We start from the raw sequence: 21,234 nt of genomic DNA on the forward strand, positions 1-21,234 counted from the left end.
TTCCTTGATAATTAAATTACAAACATTTATTGCAAACTCTTGTCTCTTTAACATTTTTGCTTCAATAAAATCGGTTCATTACATTCAAATGATTACATCACAACTGCAGCAATCTTCATCTGAATGCCTCATCTTCGTGTCAATGGCCCAATTCCAAACGGACCTCTGGCCCAATCCCAAACGGACCCCTAGACCCTAGCACCTGGCCTGCTCCTTCCTCACAGCACCTGGCCTGCTCCTTCCTCACAGCACCTGGCCTGCTCCTTCCTGAGGAGACTCGGCAGCTTTCTGGATGAATTGGTTCACAACATCTACGATCGTTGACACCTCTGCCATGGCCCCTTTACCTGTAAAGTGACACTCACAAGTTACTCAACAATGTATAAGACACAATAGAAACAGGTAAGAGATACAAAGGTGAAAGATGTACATAGTCCAGACAGAATACAATAGTATGTTTCATTAAGCAGTGAGGAACGACTAACGCAAGCTTCCATTCATCAATCTAAACATTCCGCACGTTATGAACTATCAGCGCACACACCTTGGTCTCCACAGACCAGTTCCTTGGTGATGCAGGGAATCTCAACGTAGCCAAACTCTTTAAGGATGTCCACCTGGCGAGAGGTGATGGGGTGATGCCACATAGCAGTGTTCATCGCTGGACAGAAGAGTAGAGGACGACTGGTATCCCAGGCCCGTACCACACACGTCTGAAAATAAGTAGAGTACATTACAGTATAGTAGAGTACATCACAGTATAGTAGAATACATCACAGTAGAGTACATTACAGTATAGTACATTAGAGTATAGTAGAGTACATCACAGTATAGTAGAATACATCACAGTATAGTAGAGTACATCACAGTATAGTACAATAGAGTATAGTAGAATACATTACAGTATAGTAGAGTACATTACAGTATAGTAGAGTACATCACAGTATAGTAGAGTACATTACATTACAGTATAGTACATCACAGGATAGTACAATATAGTATAGTAGAGTACATTGCAGTATAGTAGAGTACATTACAGTATAGTAGAGTACAATAGAGTATAGTAGAGTACATTACAGTATAGTAGAGTACATTACAGTATAGTAGAGTACATTACAGTATAGTAGAATACATCACAGTATAGTAGAGTACATCACACTCTCTCTCCTCTGCTCTCATCCTTCTAGACCTATCGGCTGCCTTCGATACTGTGAACCATCAGATCCTCCTCTCCACCCTCTCCGAGTTGGGCATCTCCGGCGCGGCCCACGCTTGGATTGCGTCCTACCTGACAGGTCGCTCCTACCAGGTGGCGTGGCGAGAATCTGTCTCCTCACCACGCGCTCTCACCACTGGTGTCCCCCAGGGCTCTGTTCTAGGCCCTCTCCTATTCTCGCTATACACCAAGTCACTTGGCTCTGTCATAACCTCACATGGTCTCTCCTATCATTGCTATGCAGACGACACACAATTAATCTTCTCCTTTCCCCCTTCTGATGACCTGGTGGCGAATCGCATCTCTGCATGTCTGGCAGACATATCAGTGTGGATGACGGATCACCACCTCAAGCTGAACCTCGGCAAGACGGAGCTGCTCTTCCTCCCGGGGAAGGACTGCCCGTTCCATGATCTCGCCATCACGGTTGACAACTCCATTGTGTCCTCCTCCCAGAGCGCTAAGAACCTTGGCGTGATCCTGGACAACACCCTGTCGTTCTCAACTAACATCAAGGCGGTGGCCCGTTCCTGTAGGTTCATGCTCTACAACATCCGCAGAGTACGACCCTGCCTCACACAGGAAGCGGCGCAGGTCCCAATCCAGGCACTTGTCATCTCCCGTCTGGATTACTGCAACTCGCTGTTGGCTGGGCGCCATTAAACCCCTACAACTCATCCAGAACGCCGCAGCCCGTCTGGTGTTCAACCTTCCCAAGTTCTCTCACGTCACCCCACTCCTCCGCTCTCTCCACTGGCTTCCAGTTGAAGCTCGCATCCGCTACAAGACCATGGTGCTTGCCTACGGAGCTGTGAGGGGAACGGCACCTCAGTACCTCCAGGCCCTGATCAGGCCCTACACCCAAACAAGGGCACTGCGTTCATCCACCTCTGGCCTGCTCGCCTCCCTACCACTGAGGAAGTACAGTTCCCGCTCAGCCCAGTCAAAACTGTTCGCTGCTCTGGCCCCCCAATGGTGGAACAAACTCCCTCACGACGCCAGGACAGCGGAGTCAATCACCACCTTCCGGAGACACCTGAATCCCCGCCTCTTTAAGGAATACCTAGGATAGGATAAAGTAATCCCTCTCACCCCCCCCCCCTTTAAGATTTAGATGCACTATTGTAAAGTGACTGTTCCACTGGATGTCATAAGGAGAATGCACCAATTTGTAAGTCGCTCTGGATAAGAGCGTCTGCTAAATGACTTAAATGTAAATGTACAGTAGAGTACATCACAGTATAGTAGAGTACATCACAGTATAATACAATAGAGTATAGTAGAGTACATCACAGTATAGTAGAGTACATCACAGTATAGTAGAGTACATCACAGTATAGTAGAATACATCACAGTATAGTAGAGTACATCACAGTATAGTACAATAGAGTATAGTAGAGTACATCACAGTATAGTAGAGTACATCACAGTATAGTACAATAGAGTATAGTAGAGTACATCACAGTATAGTAGATTACATCACAGTATAGTACAATAGAGAATAGTAGAGTACATCACAGTATAGTAGAGTACATTACAGTATAGTAGAATACATCACAGTATAGTAGAGTACATCACAGTATAGTAGAGTACATCACAGTATAGTAGAATACATCACAGTATAGTAGAGTACATCACAGTATAGTACAATAGAGTATAGTAGAGTAAATCACAGTATAGTAGAGTACATTACAGTATAGTAGAATACATCACAGTATAGTAGAGTACATTACAGTATAGTAGAGTACAATAGAGTATAGCAGAGGATATTACAGTATAGTAGAGTAAATCACAGTATAGTAGAGTACATTACAGTATAGTAGAATACATCACAGTATAGTAGAGTACATTACAGTATAGTGGAGTACAATAGAGTATAGCAGAGTACATTACAGTATAGTAGAGTACATCACAGTATAGTAGAGCACATTACAGTATAGTAGCGTACAATAGAGTATAGCAGAGTACATTACAGTATAGTAGAGCACAATACATTACAGTACAGCACAGCATAGTAGAGCACATTACAGTATAGTAGAGTACAGTATAGTACAGCACAGTAGAATATAGTACATAGTGTAGTACATTACAGTGTTCATGGTCATAGTAGTGTTCATGGTCATTGTAGTGTGCATGGTCATAGTAGGGTTCATGGTAGTGTTCATGGTCATTGTAGTGTTTATGGTCATAGTAGTGTTCATGGTCATAGTAGTGTTCATAGTAGTGTTCATGGTCATAGTAGTGTTCATAGTAGTGTTCATAGTAGTGTTCATGGTCATAGTAGTGTTCATAGTAGTGTAAATCGCTCTGGATAAGAGCGTCTGCTAAATGACTTAAATGTAAATGTAAATGTGTTCATGGTCATAGTAGTGTTCATGGTCAGTCTGTCTAGTTAGAGGATCCTAACCATGTCCTGTTGACAGGCAGTCTGTCTAGGTAGAGGACCCTAACCATGTCCTGTTGACAGGCAGTCTGTCCCTAACCATGTCCTGTTGACAGGCAGTCTGTCTAGTTAGAGGACCCTAACCATGTCCTGTTGACAGGCAGTCTGTCTAGTTAGAGGACCCTAACCATGTCCTGTTGACAGGCAGTCTGTCTAGTTAGAGGACCCTAACCATGTCCTGTTGACAGGCAGTCTGTCTAGTTAGAGGACCCTAACCATGTCCTGTTGACAGGCAGTCTGTCTAGTTAGAGGACCCTAACCATGTCCTGTTGACAGGCAGTCTGTCTAGTTAGGACCCTAACCATGTCCTGTTGACAGGCAGTCTGTCTAGTTAGAGGACCCTAACCATGTCCTGTTGACAGGCAGTCTGTCTAGTTAGAGGACCCTAACCATGTCCTGTTGACAGGCAGTCTGTCTAGTTAGAGGACCCTAACCATGTCCTGTTGACAGGCAGTCTGTCTAGTTAGAGGACCCTAACCATGTCCTGTTGAGGCAGTCTGTCAGGTAACCATGTCCTGTTGACAGGCAGTCTGTTAGAGGACCCTAACCATGTCCTGTTGACAGGCAGTCTGTCTAGTTAGAGGACCCTAACCATGTCCTGTTGACAGGCAGTCTGTCTAGTTAGAGGACCCTAACCATGTCCTGTTGACAGGCAGTCTGTCTAGTTAGAGGACCCTAACCATGTCCTGTTGACAGGCAGTCTGTCTAGTTAGAGGACATGTCCTGTTGACAGGCAGTCTGTCATGTCCTGTTGACAGGCAGTCTGTCTAGTTAGAGGACCCTAACCATGTCCTGTTGACAGGCAGTCTGTCTAGTTAGAGGACCCTAACCATGTCCTGTTGACAGGCAGTCTGTCTAGTTAGAGGACCCTAACCATGTCCTGTTGACAGGCAGTCTGTCTAGTTAGAGGACCCTAACCATGTCCTAGAGGACCCTAACCATGTCCTGTTGACAGGCAGTCTGTCTAGTTAGAGGACCCTAACCATGTCCTGTTGAGAGGACCCTAACCATGTCCTGTTGACAGGCAGTCTGTCTAGTTAGAGGACCCTAACCATGTCCTGTTGACAGGCAGTCTGTCTAGTTAGAGGACCCTAACCATGTCCTGTTGACAGGCAGTCTGTCTAGTTAGAGGACCCTAACCATGTCCTGTTGACAGGCAGTCTGTCTAGTTAGAGAACCCTAACCATGTCCTGTCAGTCTCACCAGTAAGTTGTCACAGATACCGCTGGCGATCTTCCCCAGTGTGTTAGCGTCCAGAGGGGCTATAACGAGGAGGTCAGCCCAGCGTCTCAGCTCTATGTGCAGGACAGGGTCAGAACGCTGGCTCCACAGCTATGGGACAATGGGAACATTATCAGATACATTATCACCTATAGGTCTACAGCTGAGTAGTATTCAGACCAGTTATCACCTCTAGGTCCACAGCTGAGTAGTATTCAGACCAGTTATCACCTCTAGGTCCACAGCTGAGTAGTATTCAGACCAGTTATCACCTCTAGGTCCACAGCTGAGTAGTATTCAGACCAGTTATCACCTCTAGGTCTACAGCTGAGTAGTATTCAGACCAGTTATCACCTCTAGGTCCACAGCTGAGTAGTATTCAGACCAGTTATCACCTATAGGTCCACAGCTGAGTAGTATTCAGACCAGTTATCACCTCTAGGTCTACAGCTGAGTAGTATTCAGACCAGTTATCACCTCTAGGTCTACAGCTGAGTAGTATTCAGACCAGTTATCACCTCTAGGTCCACAGCTGAGTAGTATTCAGACCAGTTATCACCTATAGGTCCACAGCTGAGTAGTATTCAGACCAGTTATCACCTCTAGGTCTACAGCTGAGTAGTATTCAGACCAGTTATCACCTCTAGGTCCACAGCTGAGTAGTATTCAGACCAGTTATCACCTATAGGTCCACAGCTGAGACAGAGGAGTAGTATTCAGACCAGTTATCACATCTAGGTCCACAGGTGTTTTCTAGGATTTACACACGTGGTAAAGATCATTTCTGGATCCTTCGGGTCCGTGATGAATGTGTCCTTGTTATAAAGGCACGGCAATGCAACACGACATAATGTATAATGATAATAATATATATATATATAATGTAATAATGTACATGATTGGAGACTTAGTCAGACAGATGAGACAGTCTTCTATTTTCACCAGTAGCCACTTGTTGTCCAGTGTTTAAACCAGTGATTGTATATATAAAAAAATATTTAAAAAATATTGCAAAAAAGGCCGAGTTTTAGATGCTGTTCACTGGCAGACTCAACTCAGCTGTTAGACTGCCTATTTATCAGGAGTTCTTCCTGAGTTGTATTCGTTGTATGTACAGGATACACATGGTATACACCTTACAACCAAATTGCAGGTTCCTTCTGGACAACGACAATAAGACATAAAAGACAAGGACAACATCATAAAGTAAATGGCAGTAGAATAGACATTTAGCATCAATATAATACAGGAAGACACCATTTATAGTTCAATATTTACATGTGTATTGGAGATGGGGGGGGGGGGCAGTATTTAGCAATCATAATAAGAGCCTGATAACATTACATTACATTTAAGTCATTTAGCAGACGCTCTGATAAGCAGCAGTTGTGATGTGTGTGTGTGTGTGTGTGTGTGTGTGTGTGTGTGTGTGTGTGTGTGTGTGTGTGTGTGTGTGTGTGTGTGTGTGTGTGTGTGTGTGTGTGTGTGTGTGTGTGTGTGTGTGTGTGTGTGTGTGTGTGTGTGTGTGTGTGTGGCATGTACACTGACTATACCAAACATTAGGAACACCTTCCTGATATTGACTTGCAAACCAGCCCCCCCCCCCCCCACCCACCCCCTTGTCCTCAGAACAGCCTCAATTCTTCGGGGTATGGACTCTACAAGGTGTCGTAAACCCCCCGCAGGGATGCTGGACAAGAATTGCCTCCAATGCTTCCCACACAGTTGTGTCAAACTGGCTGGATGTCCTTTGGTGAACATGAACTGATTTCTGTACTAGTGAACATAAACCGATTAAACTGAACGCCAACAGTGTGCAAAGCTTGTCATCAAGGCAAAACGGTGGGATACTTTGAAGAATCTCAAATATAAAATATATTTTCATTTGTTTAACACCTTTTTTTGGGTTTACTACATGATTCCAGATGTGTTATTTAATAGTTTTGATGTTTTCACTATTATTCTACAATGTAGAAAAATAGTAGAAAAATAAAGAAAAACCCTTGAATGAGTTGGCTGGTACTGTATATAATATATTGGTGCACCTACGGCCCAGTTATGTGAAATACAGTAGTGTTCCTTAATCCATAGATAAGTTCCTAATTAATTAATTTCACTTGAATGATTTCCTTATAAAAACTGTAACTCAGTAAAATCAATGAAAATTGTTTCATGTTGCAATTACATTTTTGTTCAGTGTATATATTTTTTAAGATACTGGTGCACAACACAAAGGCCATCTTTTTATGTAGTGTTTTGTTGTCTCTCTTGTTGTGATGTGTGTTTTGTTCTATATTTATATTGTATTTATTTTTTATTTTTTATCCAATGCCCCTGTCCCCACAGGAGACATTTTGCCTTCTGGTAGGCCGTCATTACGGCCCATTAAGAATGTGTTCTAAACTGACTTGCCTGGTTAGATAAAGGTAAAATGAATCAAATAGGGACGTGCCTTATGTCTATGATTTATACAGAACAAGACCGAAAATGACCTAAAGTATGTCTGAAACAGCATATTTCCAAATAGAAGTCCCCCTGAACAAGCTGATGCTGTTTGCTTTATAATGTCCGGTGCAGAGTCAGAGTGTGTTAGTGTCATCACCCCCCTCGGTAGAGTTCATTTGAATTTATGTTTTCGCGCGAAATTCCAAATGCCTGTATTTTTTGGGGGGTCTCCTTCACTTCTCTGCGCTGTGTGCACCTCCCCATTTACACCAGAGACCTGTATATAATGAAGACATGCACGTCTCTGCCTTAACAATGGGAGTCGTTGTCCCAAAGGCGGGAAGGGAGACGACAAATTTAAAGTCAATCCGAAGTCTGCATTGGCCGTGCAGCATTTACGGTGTCATAGGGCCTCTGCAGAAGTCAGGGCATTCATACTTCTTGCACTTCGCTGAGCAGTGCAGAGCTTTTGTGAAGGAAGTTGACAAACGGAGTGAGTTTGTTTATTTAGGACCTCCCGCCCCCTCACCTACCATCAACCAATCATGTCAATGCGGAGCTATATAGAGCCTTCTGCAACAATTGAGAGGCGCACAGCGAGTTCAATTTGTCCCCTGCGTACATCCGGAGGCTCTGCGATTGTGTCACATCATCCATTTCCGACAACATTTTCGGATCAAGAAAAAATTGTCTCTTAAGGTCCAAAATAAACCCATAGCAACGCATTTGGGCTTCTTTTGGACAGATTTTTTTAGCGAGAGTTAAACTTCTCACTTCGCTTCTCCCTCTTATGTTTTACACACACCAAGCCCCTGTCCCTCCTCACGCTAACAATACTGACAAATCACATCTTCCTCTCTGACGAGCGCTTTCAAACTCGTTATTTATATTTTAGGTCCTACCTGCCAAACCCACAGATTCCTACCTGCCCAGATTCCTACCTGCCCAGATTCCTACCTGCCAAACCCACAGAGTCCTACCTGCCAACCACAGATTCCTACCTGCCCAGATTCCTACCTGCCAAACCCAGATTCCTACCAGCCAAACCCAGATTCCTACCAGCCAAACCCAGATTCCTACCTGCCAAACCCAGATTCCTACCTGCCAAACCCAGATTCCTACCTACAAAACCCAGATGCCTACCTGCAAAACCCAGATTCCTACCTGCCAAACCGAGATTCCTACCTGCAAAACCCAGATTCCTACCTGCCAAACCCAGATTCCTACCTACAAAACTCAGACTCCTACCTGCCAAACCCAGATTCCTACCTGCCAAACGCAGATTCCTACATACCAAACCCAGATTCCTACCTGCCAAACCCAGATTCCTACCTGCCAAACCCAGATTCCTACCTGCCAAACCCAGATTCCTACCTACAAAACCCAGATTCCTACCTGCCAAACTCAGATTCCTATTCCCCAGATTCCTACCTGCAAAACCCAGATTTCTACCTGCCAAACTCAGATTCCTACCCACAAAAGCCAGATTACTACCTGCCAAACCCAGATTCCTACCTGCCAAACCCAGATTCCTACCTACAAAACCCAGATTCCTACCTGCCAAACCCAGATTCCTACCTACCAAACCCAGACTCCTACCTGCCAAACCCAGATTCCTACCTGCCAAACCCAGATTCCTACCTGCCAAACCCAGATTCCTACCTGCCAAACCCAGATTCCTACCTACAAAACCCAGATTCCTACCTGCCAAACCCAGATTCCTACCTGCCAAACCCAGATTCCTACCTGCCAAACCCAGATTCCTACCTACCAAACACAGATTCCTACCTGCCAAACCCAGATTCCTACCTACCAAACCCAGATTCCTATTCCCCAGATTCCTACCTACCAAACCTACAGGGGTCCAATAGAGTCCAGTCAACATTTACCAAACACTTTACCTTGGTGTGAGACTGGAACCATGGCTGTCTGACACCTGAAAGAGGATAAATACACATCTCTTACCGGGATGGCAGATGTGCTCCTCTAGTCGCTCAATAACCCCTAGGCTACCTGCCCCAATAACCCCTAAGCTACCTGCCCCAATAACCCCTAGGCTACCTGCCCCAATAACCCCTAGGCTACCTGCCCCAATAACCCCTAAGCTACCTGCCCCAATAACCCCTAGGCTACCTGCCCCAATAACCCCTAGGCTACCTGCCCCAATAACCCCTAAGCTACCTGCCCCAATAACCCCTAAGCTACCTGCCCCAATAAACCCTAAGCTACCTGCCCCAATAACCCCTAAGCTACCTGCCCCAATAACCCCTAAACTACCTGCCCCAATAACCCCTAGGCTACCTGCCCCAATAACCCCTAGGCTACCTGCCCCAATAACCCCTAGGCTACCTGCCCCAATAACCCCTAGGCTACCTGCCCCAATAACCCCTAAGCTACCTGCCCCAATAACCCCTAAGCTACCTGCCCCAATAACCCCTAGGCTACCTGCCCCAATAACCCCTAGGCTACCTGCCCCAATAACCCCTAAGCTACCTGCCCCAATAACCCCTAAGCTACCTGCCCCAATAACCCCTAGGCTACCTGCCCCAATAACCCCTAGGCTACCTGCCCCAATAACCCCTAAGCTACCTGCCCCAATAACCCCTAAGATACCTGCCCCAATAACCCCTAAACTACCTGCCCCAATAACCCCTAAGCTACCTGCCCCAATAATCCCTAGGCTACCTGCCCCAATAACCCCTAGCCTACCTGCCCCAATAACCCCTAAGCTACCTGCCCCAATAATCCCTAAGCTACCTGCCCCAATAACCCCTAAACTACCTGCCCCAATAACCCCTAAACTACCTGCCCCAATAACCCCTCGGCTACCTGCCCCAATAACCCCTAGGCTACCTGCCCCAATAACCCCTAAGCTACCTGCCGGCCAGTCAACTACAAATCAACTATAACTCTTCATGACTAAACCCTGTGTCTGAGGTTTTCACTAGATGGTATACTGCTTATGTCAGAATGGACTTTTCATAGCAGGTTAGGAGAATTTTCGCAAGCAGGTTAGGATAATTAGGAAAAGGGTTAGGATAAGGGTTAGGATTAGCTAAAAATGCAACAACAACAAACAATTTTGGGATGTCAATTTGACCTAAACTCCATCTTATCTAGACAGGACCTCTGTTTGATAACCAACCTCCCACTCATGTGTGTCACTGTAGACTCTGACAGCCACATCAGCAGGGTTGTAGAAGTGCTTGGCGTGTTCTGTAGTGACAACACGCACATCCACCTGCAAACGGGAAGACACACACAATAAGGGTGTTATTCCAACTTTGAAACACAAACCAACCCCTAATCCCAACCACCTCTCCCCTAGGATCAACCCCTAATCCCTACCACCTCTCCCCTAGGATCAACCCCTAATCCCTACCACCTCTCCCCTGGGATCAACCCCTAATCCCAACCACCTCTCCCCTAGGATCAACCCCTAATCCCTACCACCTCTCCCCTGGGATCAACCCCTAATCCCTACCACCTCTCCCCTGGGATCAACCCCTAATCCCTACCACCTCTCCCCTGGGATCAACCCCTAATCCCTACCACCTCTCCCCTGGGATCAACCCCTAATCCCAACCACCTCTCCCCTAATCCCAACCACCTCTCCCCTAGGATCAACCGCTAATCCCAACCACCTCTCCCCTAATCCCTACCACCTCTCCCCTGGGATCAACCCCTAATCCCTACCACCTCTCCCCTGGGATCAACCCCTAATCCCAACCACCTCTCCCCTAATCCCTACCACCTCTCCCCTGGGATCAACCCCTAATCCCAACCACCTCCCCCTAATCCCTACCACCTCTCCCCTGGGATCAACCCCTAATCCCAACCATCTCTCCCCTAATCCCTACCACCTCTCCCCTGGGATCAACCCCTAATCCCTACCACCTCTCCCCTGGGATCAACCCCTAATCCCAACCACCTCTCCCCTAGGATCAACCCCTAATCCCTACCACCTCTCCCCTGGGATCAACCCCTTATCCCAACCACCTCTCCCCTGGGATCAACCCCTAATCCCTACCACCTCTCCCCTGGGATCAACCCCTAATCCCAACCACCTCCCCCTAATCCCTACCACCTCTCCCCTGGGATCAACCCCTAATCCCAACCACCTCCCCCTAATCCCTACCACCTCTCCCCTGGGATCAACCCCTAATCCCAACCACCTCTCCCCTAATCCCTACCACCTCTCCCCTGGGATCAACCCCTAATCCCTACCACCTCTCCCCTGGGATCAACCCCTAATCCCAACCACCTCTCCCCTGGGATCAACTCCTAATCCCTACCACCTCTCCCCTGGGATCAACCCCTAGCCCCTATACCCTAGGATCAACCCCTAGCCCCTATACCCTAGGATCAACCCCTAGCCCCTATACCCTAGGATCAACCCCTAGTCCCTATACCCTAGGATCAACCCCTAGCCCTATACCCTAGGATCCCCTAGCCCCTAGCCCCTACCTTTCTAAATAAGGGTGTGATCACTACTCTACAATACATTAAGTGTGTTCCCTCAGACCACTACTCTACAATACATTAAGTGTGTTCCCTCAGACCACTACTCTACAATACATTAAGTGTGTTCCCTCAGACCACTACTCTACAATACATTAAGTGTGTTCCCTCAGACCACTACTCTACAATACATTAAGTGTGTTCCCTCAGACCACTACTCTACAATACATTAAGTGTGTTCCCTCAGACCACTACTCTACAATACATTAAGTGTGTTCCCTCAGACCACTACTCTACAATACATTAAGTGTGTTCCCTCAGACCACTACTCTACAATACATTAAGTGTGTTCCCTCAGACCACTACTCTACTACCACATATCTACAATACAACATGTATGTGTGTGTAGTGCGTGTCTTGTCATGTGTATGTGTATCTGTACGTATAGTGTGTGTGTTATCGTGTTTATGTGTGCATGTGTCTGTGCCTGTGTGTGTCTCTTCACAGTCCCCGCTGTTCAATACAGTGTATTTTTATCTATTAAAAAATAATCTGATTCTACTGCTGCATTCAACATGTCAATACCTCTCATAAATACAAGTAGTGATGAAGTCAATCTCTCCTCCACTTTGAGCCAGGAGAGATTGACATGCATATTATTCATATTAGCTCTCTGTGTACATCCAAGGGCCAGTGGTGCTGCCCTGTTCTGAGCCAATTGCAATTTTCCAAAGTCCCTCTTTGTGGCACCTGACCACACGACTGAACAGTAGTCCAGGTGACACAAACCTAGGGCCTGTAGGACCTGCCTTGTTGATAGTGTTGTTAAGAAGGTAGAAACTAGGGCCTGTAGGACCTGCCTTTTGATAGTGTTGTTAAGAAGGTAGAAACTAGGGCCTGTAGGACCTGCCTTGTTGATAGTGTTGTTAAGAAGGTAGAAACTAGGGCCTGTAGGACCTGCCTTGTTGATGGTCTTGTTAAGAAGGTAGAAACTAGGGCCTGTAGGACCTGCCTTTTGATAGTGTTGTTAAGAAGGTAGAAACTAGGGCCTGTTGGACCTGCCTTGTTGATAGTGCTGTTAAGAAGGTAGAAACTATGGCCTGTAGGACCTGCCTTGTTGATAGTGTTGTTAAGAAGGTAGAAACTAGGGCCTGTAGGACCTGCCTTGTTGACAGTGTTGTTAAGAAGGTAGAAACTAGGGCCTGTAGGACCTGCCTTGTTGATAGTGTTGTTAAGAAGGTAGAAACTAGGACCTGTAGGACCTGCCTTGTTGACAAGTGTTGTTAAGAAGGTAGAAACTAGGGCCTGTAGGACCTGCCTTGTTGATAGTGTTGTTAAGAAGGCAGAGCAGCGCTTTATTATGGACAGACTTCTCCCCATCTTAGCTACTGTTGTATCAATATGTTTTGACCATGACAGTTTACAATCCAGGGTTACTCCAAGCAGTTTAGTCACCTCAACTGGCTCAATTTCCACATTATTCATTACACAATTTAGTTGAGGTTTAGGATTTAGTGTTTGATTTGTCCCAAATACAATGCTTTTAGTTTCGACTTATTCCTTGGTAGGTGTCTCTTTAACAACATTATAGCAGAGGGTGTAAAGCCATAACACAAACGTTTTTCCAGCAGCAGACTATGATCAATAATGTAAACAGCTGCACTGAAGTCTAACAAAACAGCTCCCACAATCTTTTGTCATCAATTTCTCTCAGCCAATCATCAGTCATTTGTGTAAGTGCTGTGCTTGTTGAGTGTTCTTCCCTAGAAGCACGCTGAAAGTCTGTTGTCAATCTGTTTACTGTAAAATAGCATTGTATCTGGTCAAACACCATTTTTTTCAAAAGTTTACTAAGGGTTGGTAACAGGCTGATTGGTCAGCTATTTGAGCCAGTAACGGGTGGCTTACTATTCTCAGGTAAGGGAATACATGTTTTATATTGTCTTATACAGTGGCACTCCCCAAAATAGAACCATCACATGAAAGCATGAACAAATAGATGAATTATGAATTATATTGCAGTGTTTACAGTCCAGATATGAGGATTATTTTTTTGTGGCTGATGTCCGAACCTTATCTGTGATTTACCTCTACAAATGTCCATAATTTGACATTCTGATATTCTTCAAGGTAAACTGAAGTTGATAAGTTTATTGGGCCGGTAAAGGGGTTTGATAATTTAGCTCGGCCTCGATATGACCTGCTATTAGAAGTGTTGATTATCTAGGACTATCTACATAACAGATTTTCGGGGATAGAGCTAATTCAACCTCGCTTCCTTTTCTGCTGAAAACCGGATGTGGTAGCATTAACCTGTTACGTTAATGCTGAGATTACCTGATATTACAAGTGTAACGTCGTGACTGCGCCTCTAGGATATGTAAATCATTATTTGCGTATGGAATTTCCCCGTCAGTTTCCATTAAATGGCATAATAACCCCTCTTGACAATACAACGATAGATTTGGTTTGATACAAGGTGCACATCGTCCTCCAGCGGTATAATCATGTATGTGCAGGTCACAGAGAGCAACGGTTGACCTGTTTGAGTAACGCTGACTCATGAATCCAAATATATTATATAAAAATATGCAATATTATTTATTATATATATAAAAAATATAGCATTTTTATATATGTATATATAACAGTGGGTTATATATATATTGCATTTTTTCTTCTTTCTCTAATAAATAAATACAAATAAATACATTTACATTTAAGTCATTTAGCAGACGCTCTTATCCAGAGCGACTTACAAATATATATATACACACATACATACATATATATAATGCATAATAATTCATAGTTAATTAAAAAATCAAATAAATAAAAATAAAAATGAATCCAGATATAGCTAGCAGGAAATTACATCCCAGTTTGATGCCTATCTACTTACCCCGGGCAACTCTAGAAGTTGGGAGACCAACAGAGGCACTTTGAGCGCTGCCACACTACCCGTGACCCCAACCAGCACACGACATTTACCACACGAGTCTAACAAATCAAATGTCGGAGACGTTACGGGTGATTCCGCCTGCATGTTAGCTGGAAAACGATCACTACAAAAAACAACAACTTCAACACGTTATTAGGAGCATGCTGATTGCCAAGAATACGCAAAATATCGCCAACTTTTAGCCTCTATAAACTTCGCATGATGCAGCTTCCGTAAACATTGATACCACGTGACCAACAGTGACTGGTGAACGAGCACGTATCGCAACGACCTTTCGTGAGCGCGCACGCTAGTTCCATAGAATATTCTGGCTCCTCGACGGCTTCCGCAAGAGAGACACATCGTCCGGCATGTTATTTTAGTTTTTTTTTTTTCATGCTTTCGTGAATTGTGCTGATATTCTCAACAGGTGCGATGCAGCAGACGCTGACTCCTCACGTCTACTGGGCTCAGCGGCATGAGGACATCTACCTGCGAGTGGAGCTGATTGACGCGCAGGTGAGTGGAGAGATTGACCTGTCACCCAGAGGCAATAAATACACCGCTCACAAACACTGTACTCCGAAGTTCACATTGGGTTGAGAATCGACCCTTAGCATGAGGATGTAGCCCTAATGTGACTGAGTAGGCTATCATTGCATTATAGAAAATCATTTTGATTTATTTATCTAGGCAAGTCAGTTAAATTATTTTCACCTTTCGGTTACTAGTCCAACACTAACCACTAGGCTACCTGCCACCTCTACACTCTAACCACTAGGCTACCCTGCCACCTCTACACTCTAACCACTAGACTACCTGCCTCCTCTACACTCTAACCACTAGGCTACCTGTCTCCTCTACACTCTAACCACTAGACTACCTGCCTCCTCTACACTCTAACCACTAGGCTACCTGCCACCTCTACACTCTAACCACTAGGCTACCTGCCACCTCTACACTCTAACCACTAGGCTACCTGCCTCCTCTACACTCTAACCACTAGGCTACCTGCCTCCTCTACACTCTAACCACTAGGCTACCTGCCACCTCTCCACTCTAACCACTGGGCTACCTGCCACCTCTCCACTCTAACCACTAGACTACCTACCACCTCTACACTCTAACCACTAGGCTACCTGCCACTACACTCTAACCACTAGGCTACCTGCCACCTCTACACTCTAACCACTAGACTACCTGCCACCTCTACACTCTAACCACTAGACTACCTGTCACCTCTACACTCTAACCACTAGACTACCTGCCACCTCTACACTCTAACCACTAGACTACCTGCCACCTCTACACTCTAACCACTAGGCTACCTGCCACCTCTACACTCTAACCACTAGGCTACCTGCCACCTCTACACTCTAACCACTAGGCTACCTGCCACCTCTACACTCTAACCACTAGGCTACCTGCTGGTTACTGGCCCAACACTCTAACCATTAGGCTACCTGCTGGTTACTGGCCCAACACTCTAACCACTAGGCTACCTGCTGGTTACTGGCCCAACGCTCTAACCACTAGGCTACCTGCTGGTTACTGGCCCAACACTCTAACCACTAGGCTACCTGCTGGTTACTGGCCCAACTCTCTAACCACTAGGCTACCTGCTGGTTACCGGCCCAACTCTCTAACCACTAGGCTACCTGCTGGTTACTGGCCCAACACTCTAACCACTAGGCTACCTGCTGGTTACCTACCCAACTCTCTAACCACTAGTCTACCTGCTGGTTACTGGCCCAACACTCTAACCACTAGGCTACCTGCTGGTTACTGGCCCAACGCTCTAACCACTAGGCTACCTGCTGGTTACTGGCCCAACGCTCTAACCACTAGGCTACCTGCTGGTTACTGACCCAACGCTCTAACCACTAGGCTACCTGCTGGTTACTGACCCAACGCTCTAACCACTAGGCCACCTGCTCTAACCACTAGGCTACCTGCTGGTTACTGGCCCAACACTCTAACCACTAGGCTACCTGCTGGTTACCTACCCAACTCTCTAACCACTAGGCTACCTGCTGGTTACTGGCCCAACACTCTAACCACTAGGCTACCTGCTGGTTACCTACCCAACTCTCTAACCACTAGTCTACCTGCTGGTTACTGGCCCAACACTCTAACCACTAGGCTACCTGCTGGTTACTGGCCCAACGCTCTAACCACTAGGCTACCTGCTGGTTACTGGCCCAACGCTCTAACCACTAGGCTACCTGCTGGTTACTGGCCCAACGCTCTAACCACTAGGCTACCTGCTGGTTACTGGCCCAACGCTCTAACCACTAGGCTACCTGCTGGTTACTGGCCCAACGCTCTAACCACTAGGCTACCTGCTGGTTACTGACCCAACGCTCTAACCACTAGGCTACCTGCTGGTTACTGGCCCAACACTCTAACCACTAGGCTACCTGCCACCTCTACACTCTAACCACTATGCTACCTGCTGGTCACTGGCCCAACGCTCTAACCACTAGGCTACCTGCTGGTTACTGGCCCAACGCTCTAACCACTAGGTTACCTGCTGGTTACCTAACCACTAGGCCACCTGCTCTAACCACTAGGCTACCTGCTGGTCACTGGCCCAACGCTCTAACCACTGGCTACCTGCTGGTTACTCTAACCACTGGCCCAACGCTCTAACCACTAGGCTACCTGCTGGTTACTGGCCCAACGCTCTAACCACTAGGCTACCTGCCACCTCTACACTCTAACCACTATGCTACCTGCTGGTCACTGGCCCAACGCTCTAACCACTAGGCTACCTGCTGGTTACTGGCCCAACGCTCTAACCACTAGGTTACCTGCTGGTTACTGACCCAACGCTCTAACCACTAGGCCACCTGCTCTAACCACTAGGCTACCTGCTGGTTACTGGCCCAACGCTCTAACCACTAGGCTACCTGCTGGTTACTGACCCAACGCTCTAACCACTAGGCTACCTGCTGGTTACTGGCCCAACGCTCTAACCACTAGGCTACCTGCTGGTTACTGACCCAACGCTCTAACCACTAGGCCACCTGCTGGTTACTGGCCCAACGCTCTAACCACTAGGCTACCTGCTGGTTACTGGCCCAACGCTCTAACCACTAGGCTACCTGCTGGTTACTGGCCCAACGCTCTAACCACTAGGCTACCTTCTGGTTACTGACCCAACGCTCTAACCACTAGGCTACCTGCCACCTCTACACTCTAACCACTATGCTACCTGCTGGTCACTGGCCCAACGCTCTAACCACTAGGCTACCTGCTGGTTACTGGCCCAACACTCTAACCACTAGGCTACCTGCTGGTTCTGACCTCTAACCACTATGCTACCACTGGTCACTGGCCCAACGCTCTAACCACTAGGCTACCTGCTGGTTACTGACCCAACGCTCTAACCACTAGGCTACCTGCTGGTTACTGGCCCAACGCTCTAACCACTAGGCTACCTGCTGGTTACTGGCCCAACGCTCTAACCACTAGGCTACCTGCTGGTTACTGACCCAACGCTCTAACCACTAGGCTACCTGCTGGTTACTGGCCCAACGCTCTAACCACTAGGCTACCTGCTGGTTACTGGCCCAACGCTCTAACCACTAGGCTACCTGCTGGTTACTGGCCCAACGCTCTAACCACTAGGCTACCTGCTGGTTACTGACCCAACGCTCTAACCACTAGGCTACCTGCCACCTCTACACTCTAACCACTATGCTACCTGCTGGTTACTGGCCCAACGCTCTAACCACTAGGCTACCTGCTGGTTACTGGCCCAACACTCTAACCACTAGGCTACCTGCCACCTCTACACTCTAACCACTATGCTACCTGCTGGTCACTGGCCCAACGCTCTAACCACTAGGCTACCTGCTGGTTACTGACCCAACGCTCTAACCACTAGGTTACCTGCTGGTTACTGACCCAACGCTCTAACCACTAGGCCACCTGCTCTAACCACTAGGCTACCTGCTGGTTACTGGCCCAACGCTCTAACCACTGGCTACCTGCTGGTTACTGACCCAACGCTCTAACCACTAGGCTACCTGCTGGTTACTGGCCCAACGCTCTAACCACTAGGCTACCTGCCACCTCTACACTCTAACCACTATGCTACCTGCTGGTCACTGGCCCAACGCTCTAACCACTAGGCTACCTGCTGGTTACTGGCCCAACGCTCTAACCACTAGGTTACCTGCTGGTTACTGACCCAACGCTCTAACCACTAGGCCACCTGCTCTAACCACTAGGCTACCTGCTGGTTACACGCTCTAACCACTAGGCTACCTGCTGGTCACTGACCCAACGCTCTAACCACTAGGCTACCTGCTGGTTACTGGCCCAACGCTCTAACCACTAGGCTACCTGCTGGTTACTGACCCAACGCTCTAACCACTAGGCCACCTGCCTGGCCCAACGCTCTAACCACTAGGCTACCTGCTGGTTACTGGCCCAACGCTCTAACCACTAGGCTACCTGCTGGTTACTGGCCCAACGCTCTAACCACTAGGCTACCTGCTGGTTACTGACCCAACGCTCTAACCACTAGGCTACCTGCCACCTCTACACTCTAACCACTATGCTACCTGCTGGTCACTGGCCCAACGCTCTAACCACTAGGCTACCTGCTGGTTACTGGCCCAACACTCTAACCACTAGGCTACCTGCCACCTCTAGACTCTAACCACTATGCTAACCACTAGGCCACCGCTCTAACCACTAGGCTACCTGCTGGTTACTGGCCCAACGCTCTAACCACTAGGCTACCTGCTGGTTACTGACCCAACACTCTAACCACTAGGCTACCTGCTGGTTACTGGCCCAACGCTCTAACCACTAGGCTACCTGCTGGTTACTGACCCAACGCTCTAACCACTAGGCTACCTGCTGGTTACTGGCCCAACGCTCTAACCACTAGGCTACCTGCTGGTTACTGGCCCAACGCTCTAACCACTAGGCTACCTGCTGGTTACTGGCCCAACGCTCTAACCACTAGGCTACCTTCTGGTTACTGACCCAACGCTCTAACCACTAGGCTACCTGCCACCTCTACACTCTAACCACTATGCTACCTGCTGGTCACTGGCCCAACGCTCTAACCACTAGGCTACCTGCTGGTTACTGGCCCAACACTCTAACCACTAGGCTACCTGCTGGTTACTGACCACGCTCTAACCACTAGGCCACCTGCTCTAACCACTAGGCTACCTGCTGGTCACTGGCCCAACGCTCTAACCACTAGGCTACCTGCTGGTTACTGACCCAACGCTCTAACCACTAGGCTACCTGCTGGTTACTGGCCCAACACTCTAACCACTAGGCTACCTGCCACCTCTACACTCTAACCACTATGCTACCTGCTGGTCACTGGCCCAACGCTCTAACCACTAGGCTACCTGCTGGTTACTGGCCCAACGCTCTAACCACTAGGCTACCTGCTGGTTACTGGCCCAACACTCTAACCACTAGGCTACCTGCTGGCTACCTGCTGGTTACTGGCCCAACGCTCTAACCACTAGGCTACCTGCTGGTTACTGACCCAACGCTCTAACCACTAGGCTACCTGCTGGTTACTGGCCCAGAATAGAATCTAACCACTAGGCTACCTGCTGTGTTTCTGACCCAACGCTCTAACCACTAGGCCACCTGCTGGTTACTGGCCAACGCTCTAACCACTAGGCTACCTGAGTCACTGTGCTACCTGCTGGTTCCGCCCAACGCTCTAACCACTAGTCACTCTGATGTGACCCAACGCTCTAACCACTGAGGCTACCTGTGACCTCTCCTCTAACCACTATGCTACCTGCTGGTCACTGTGCCCAACGCTCTAACCACTAGGCTACCACTGTGACTGGCCCAACATAACCACTGAGGCTACCTGTGACCTCTACACTCTAACCACTATGCTACCTGCTGGATGTGTCCGCTCTAACCACTAGTCACCTGTGTTGTGTCCAACGCTCTAACCACTAGGCTACCTGTGGATGGTCCCAACACTCTAACCACTAGGCTACCTGCTGGTTAATAACTGAGTCTAACCATAGGCTACCTGCTGGTCACTGTGACGTCTAACCACTAGGCACCTGTGATGTGTCAACGCTCTAACCACTGAGGTCACCTGTGGTTACTCCGCTCTAACCACTAGGCTACCTGCTGGTTACTGGCCCAACACTCTAACCACTAGGCTACCCTACCGCCCCAGAATAGAATATAAATACAATTGTATGCTTGTGTTTCTGAGAATGATGTGTCCGTAATAACTGAGTCACTGTGATGTGTCCGTAATAACTGAGTCACTGTGATGTGTCCGTAATAACTGAGTCACTGTGATGTGTCCGTAATAACTGAGTCACTGTGATGTGTCCGTAATAACTGAGTCACTGTGATGTGTCCGTAATAACTGAGTCACTGTGATGTGTCCGTAATAACTGAGTCACTGTGATGTGTCCGTAATAACTGAGTCACTGTGATGTGTCCGTAATAACTGAGTCACTGTGATGTGTCCGTAATAACTGAGTC

At 47.3% G+C, this 21,234-nt stretch overlaps 2 protein-coding genes across 4 annotated transcripts in view; one reads left to right on the plus strand and one right to left on the minus strand.

The window, feature by feature from the left end:
* ppcdc (phosphopantothenoylcysteine decarboxylase) lies at positions 1–15,204 on the minus strand. 3 transcript variants are annotated; one of them, XM_046352133.1, is made up of 5 exons: positions 14,689–15,203; positions 10,453–10,566; positions 4,863–4,991; positions 545–713; positions 1–347 (listed from the first exon to the last, which is right to left on the minus strand). In XM_046352133.1, exons 1-5 carry the CDS (start codon positions 14,830–14,832, stop codon positions 244–246), a joined length of 660 nt encoding a protein of 219 aa, XP_046208089.1. In that variant the 5' UTR covers positions 14,833–15,203; the 3' UTR covers positions 1–243. The 3 variants fall into 3 exon arrangements, with proteins under 3 accessions (XP_046208089.1, XP_046208090.1, XP_046208091.1); XM_046352134.1 differs by having other exon boundaries at positions 10,471–10,566; positions 14,689–15,195; XM_046352135.1 differs by lacking the exon at positions 10,453–10,566 and having other exon boundaries at positions 14,689–15,204.
* Positions 14,775–21,234, plus strand: part of LOC124037434 (very-long-chain (3R)-3-hydroxyacyl-CoA dehydratase-like) — a 14,056-nt gene continuing 7,596 nt past the window's right edge. The window contains exon 1 of the mRNA XM_046352132.1: positions 14,775–15,246. Within this exon, the coding sequence (XP_046208088.1) occupies positions 15,163–15,246 (84 nt within the window). The 5' untranslated portion in view covers positions 14,775–15,162. The remainder of the gene's footprint in view (positions 15,247–21,234) is intronic.

Source organism: Oncorhynchus gorbuscha, linkage group LG06 (assembly GCF_021184085.1).
Source record: "Oncorhynchus gorbuscha isolate QuinsamMale2020 ecotype Even-year linkage group LG06, OgorEven_v1.0, whole genome shotgun sequence".
Classification (NCBI taxonomy): Eukaryota; Metazoa; Chordata; class Actinopteri; order Salmoniformes; family Salmonidae; genus Oncorhynchus; species Oncorhynchus gorbuscha.

Excerpts from the sequence above, each read along its gene's own strand:
- ppcdc (XM_046352133.1), bottom strand. The coding sequence starts at position 14,832 with ATGCAGGCGGAATCACCCGTAACGTCTCCGACATTTGATTTGTTAGAC. Across the intron at positions 10,567-14,688 it reads AACTTCTAGAGTTGCCCGGG|GTGGATGTGCGTGTTGTCAC; the intron begins GTAAGTAGATAG and ends TCCCGTTTGCAG. Across the intron at positions 348-544 it reads ACTGGTCTGTGGAGACCAAG|GTAAAGGGGCCATGGCAGAG; the intron begins GTGTGTGCGCTG and ends GTCACTTTACAG.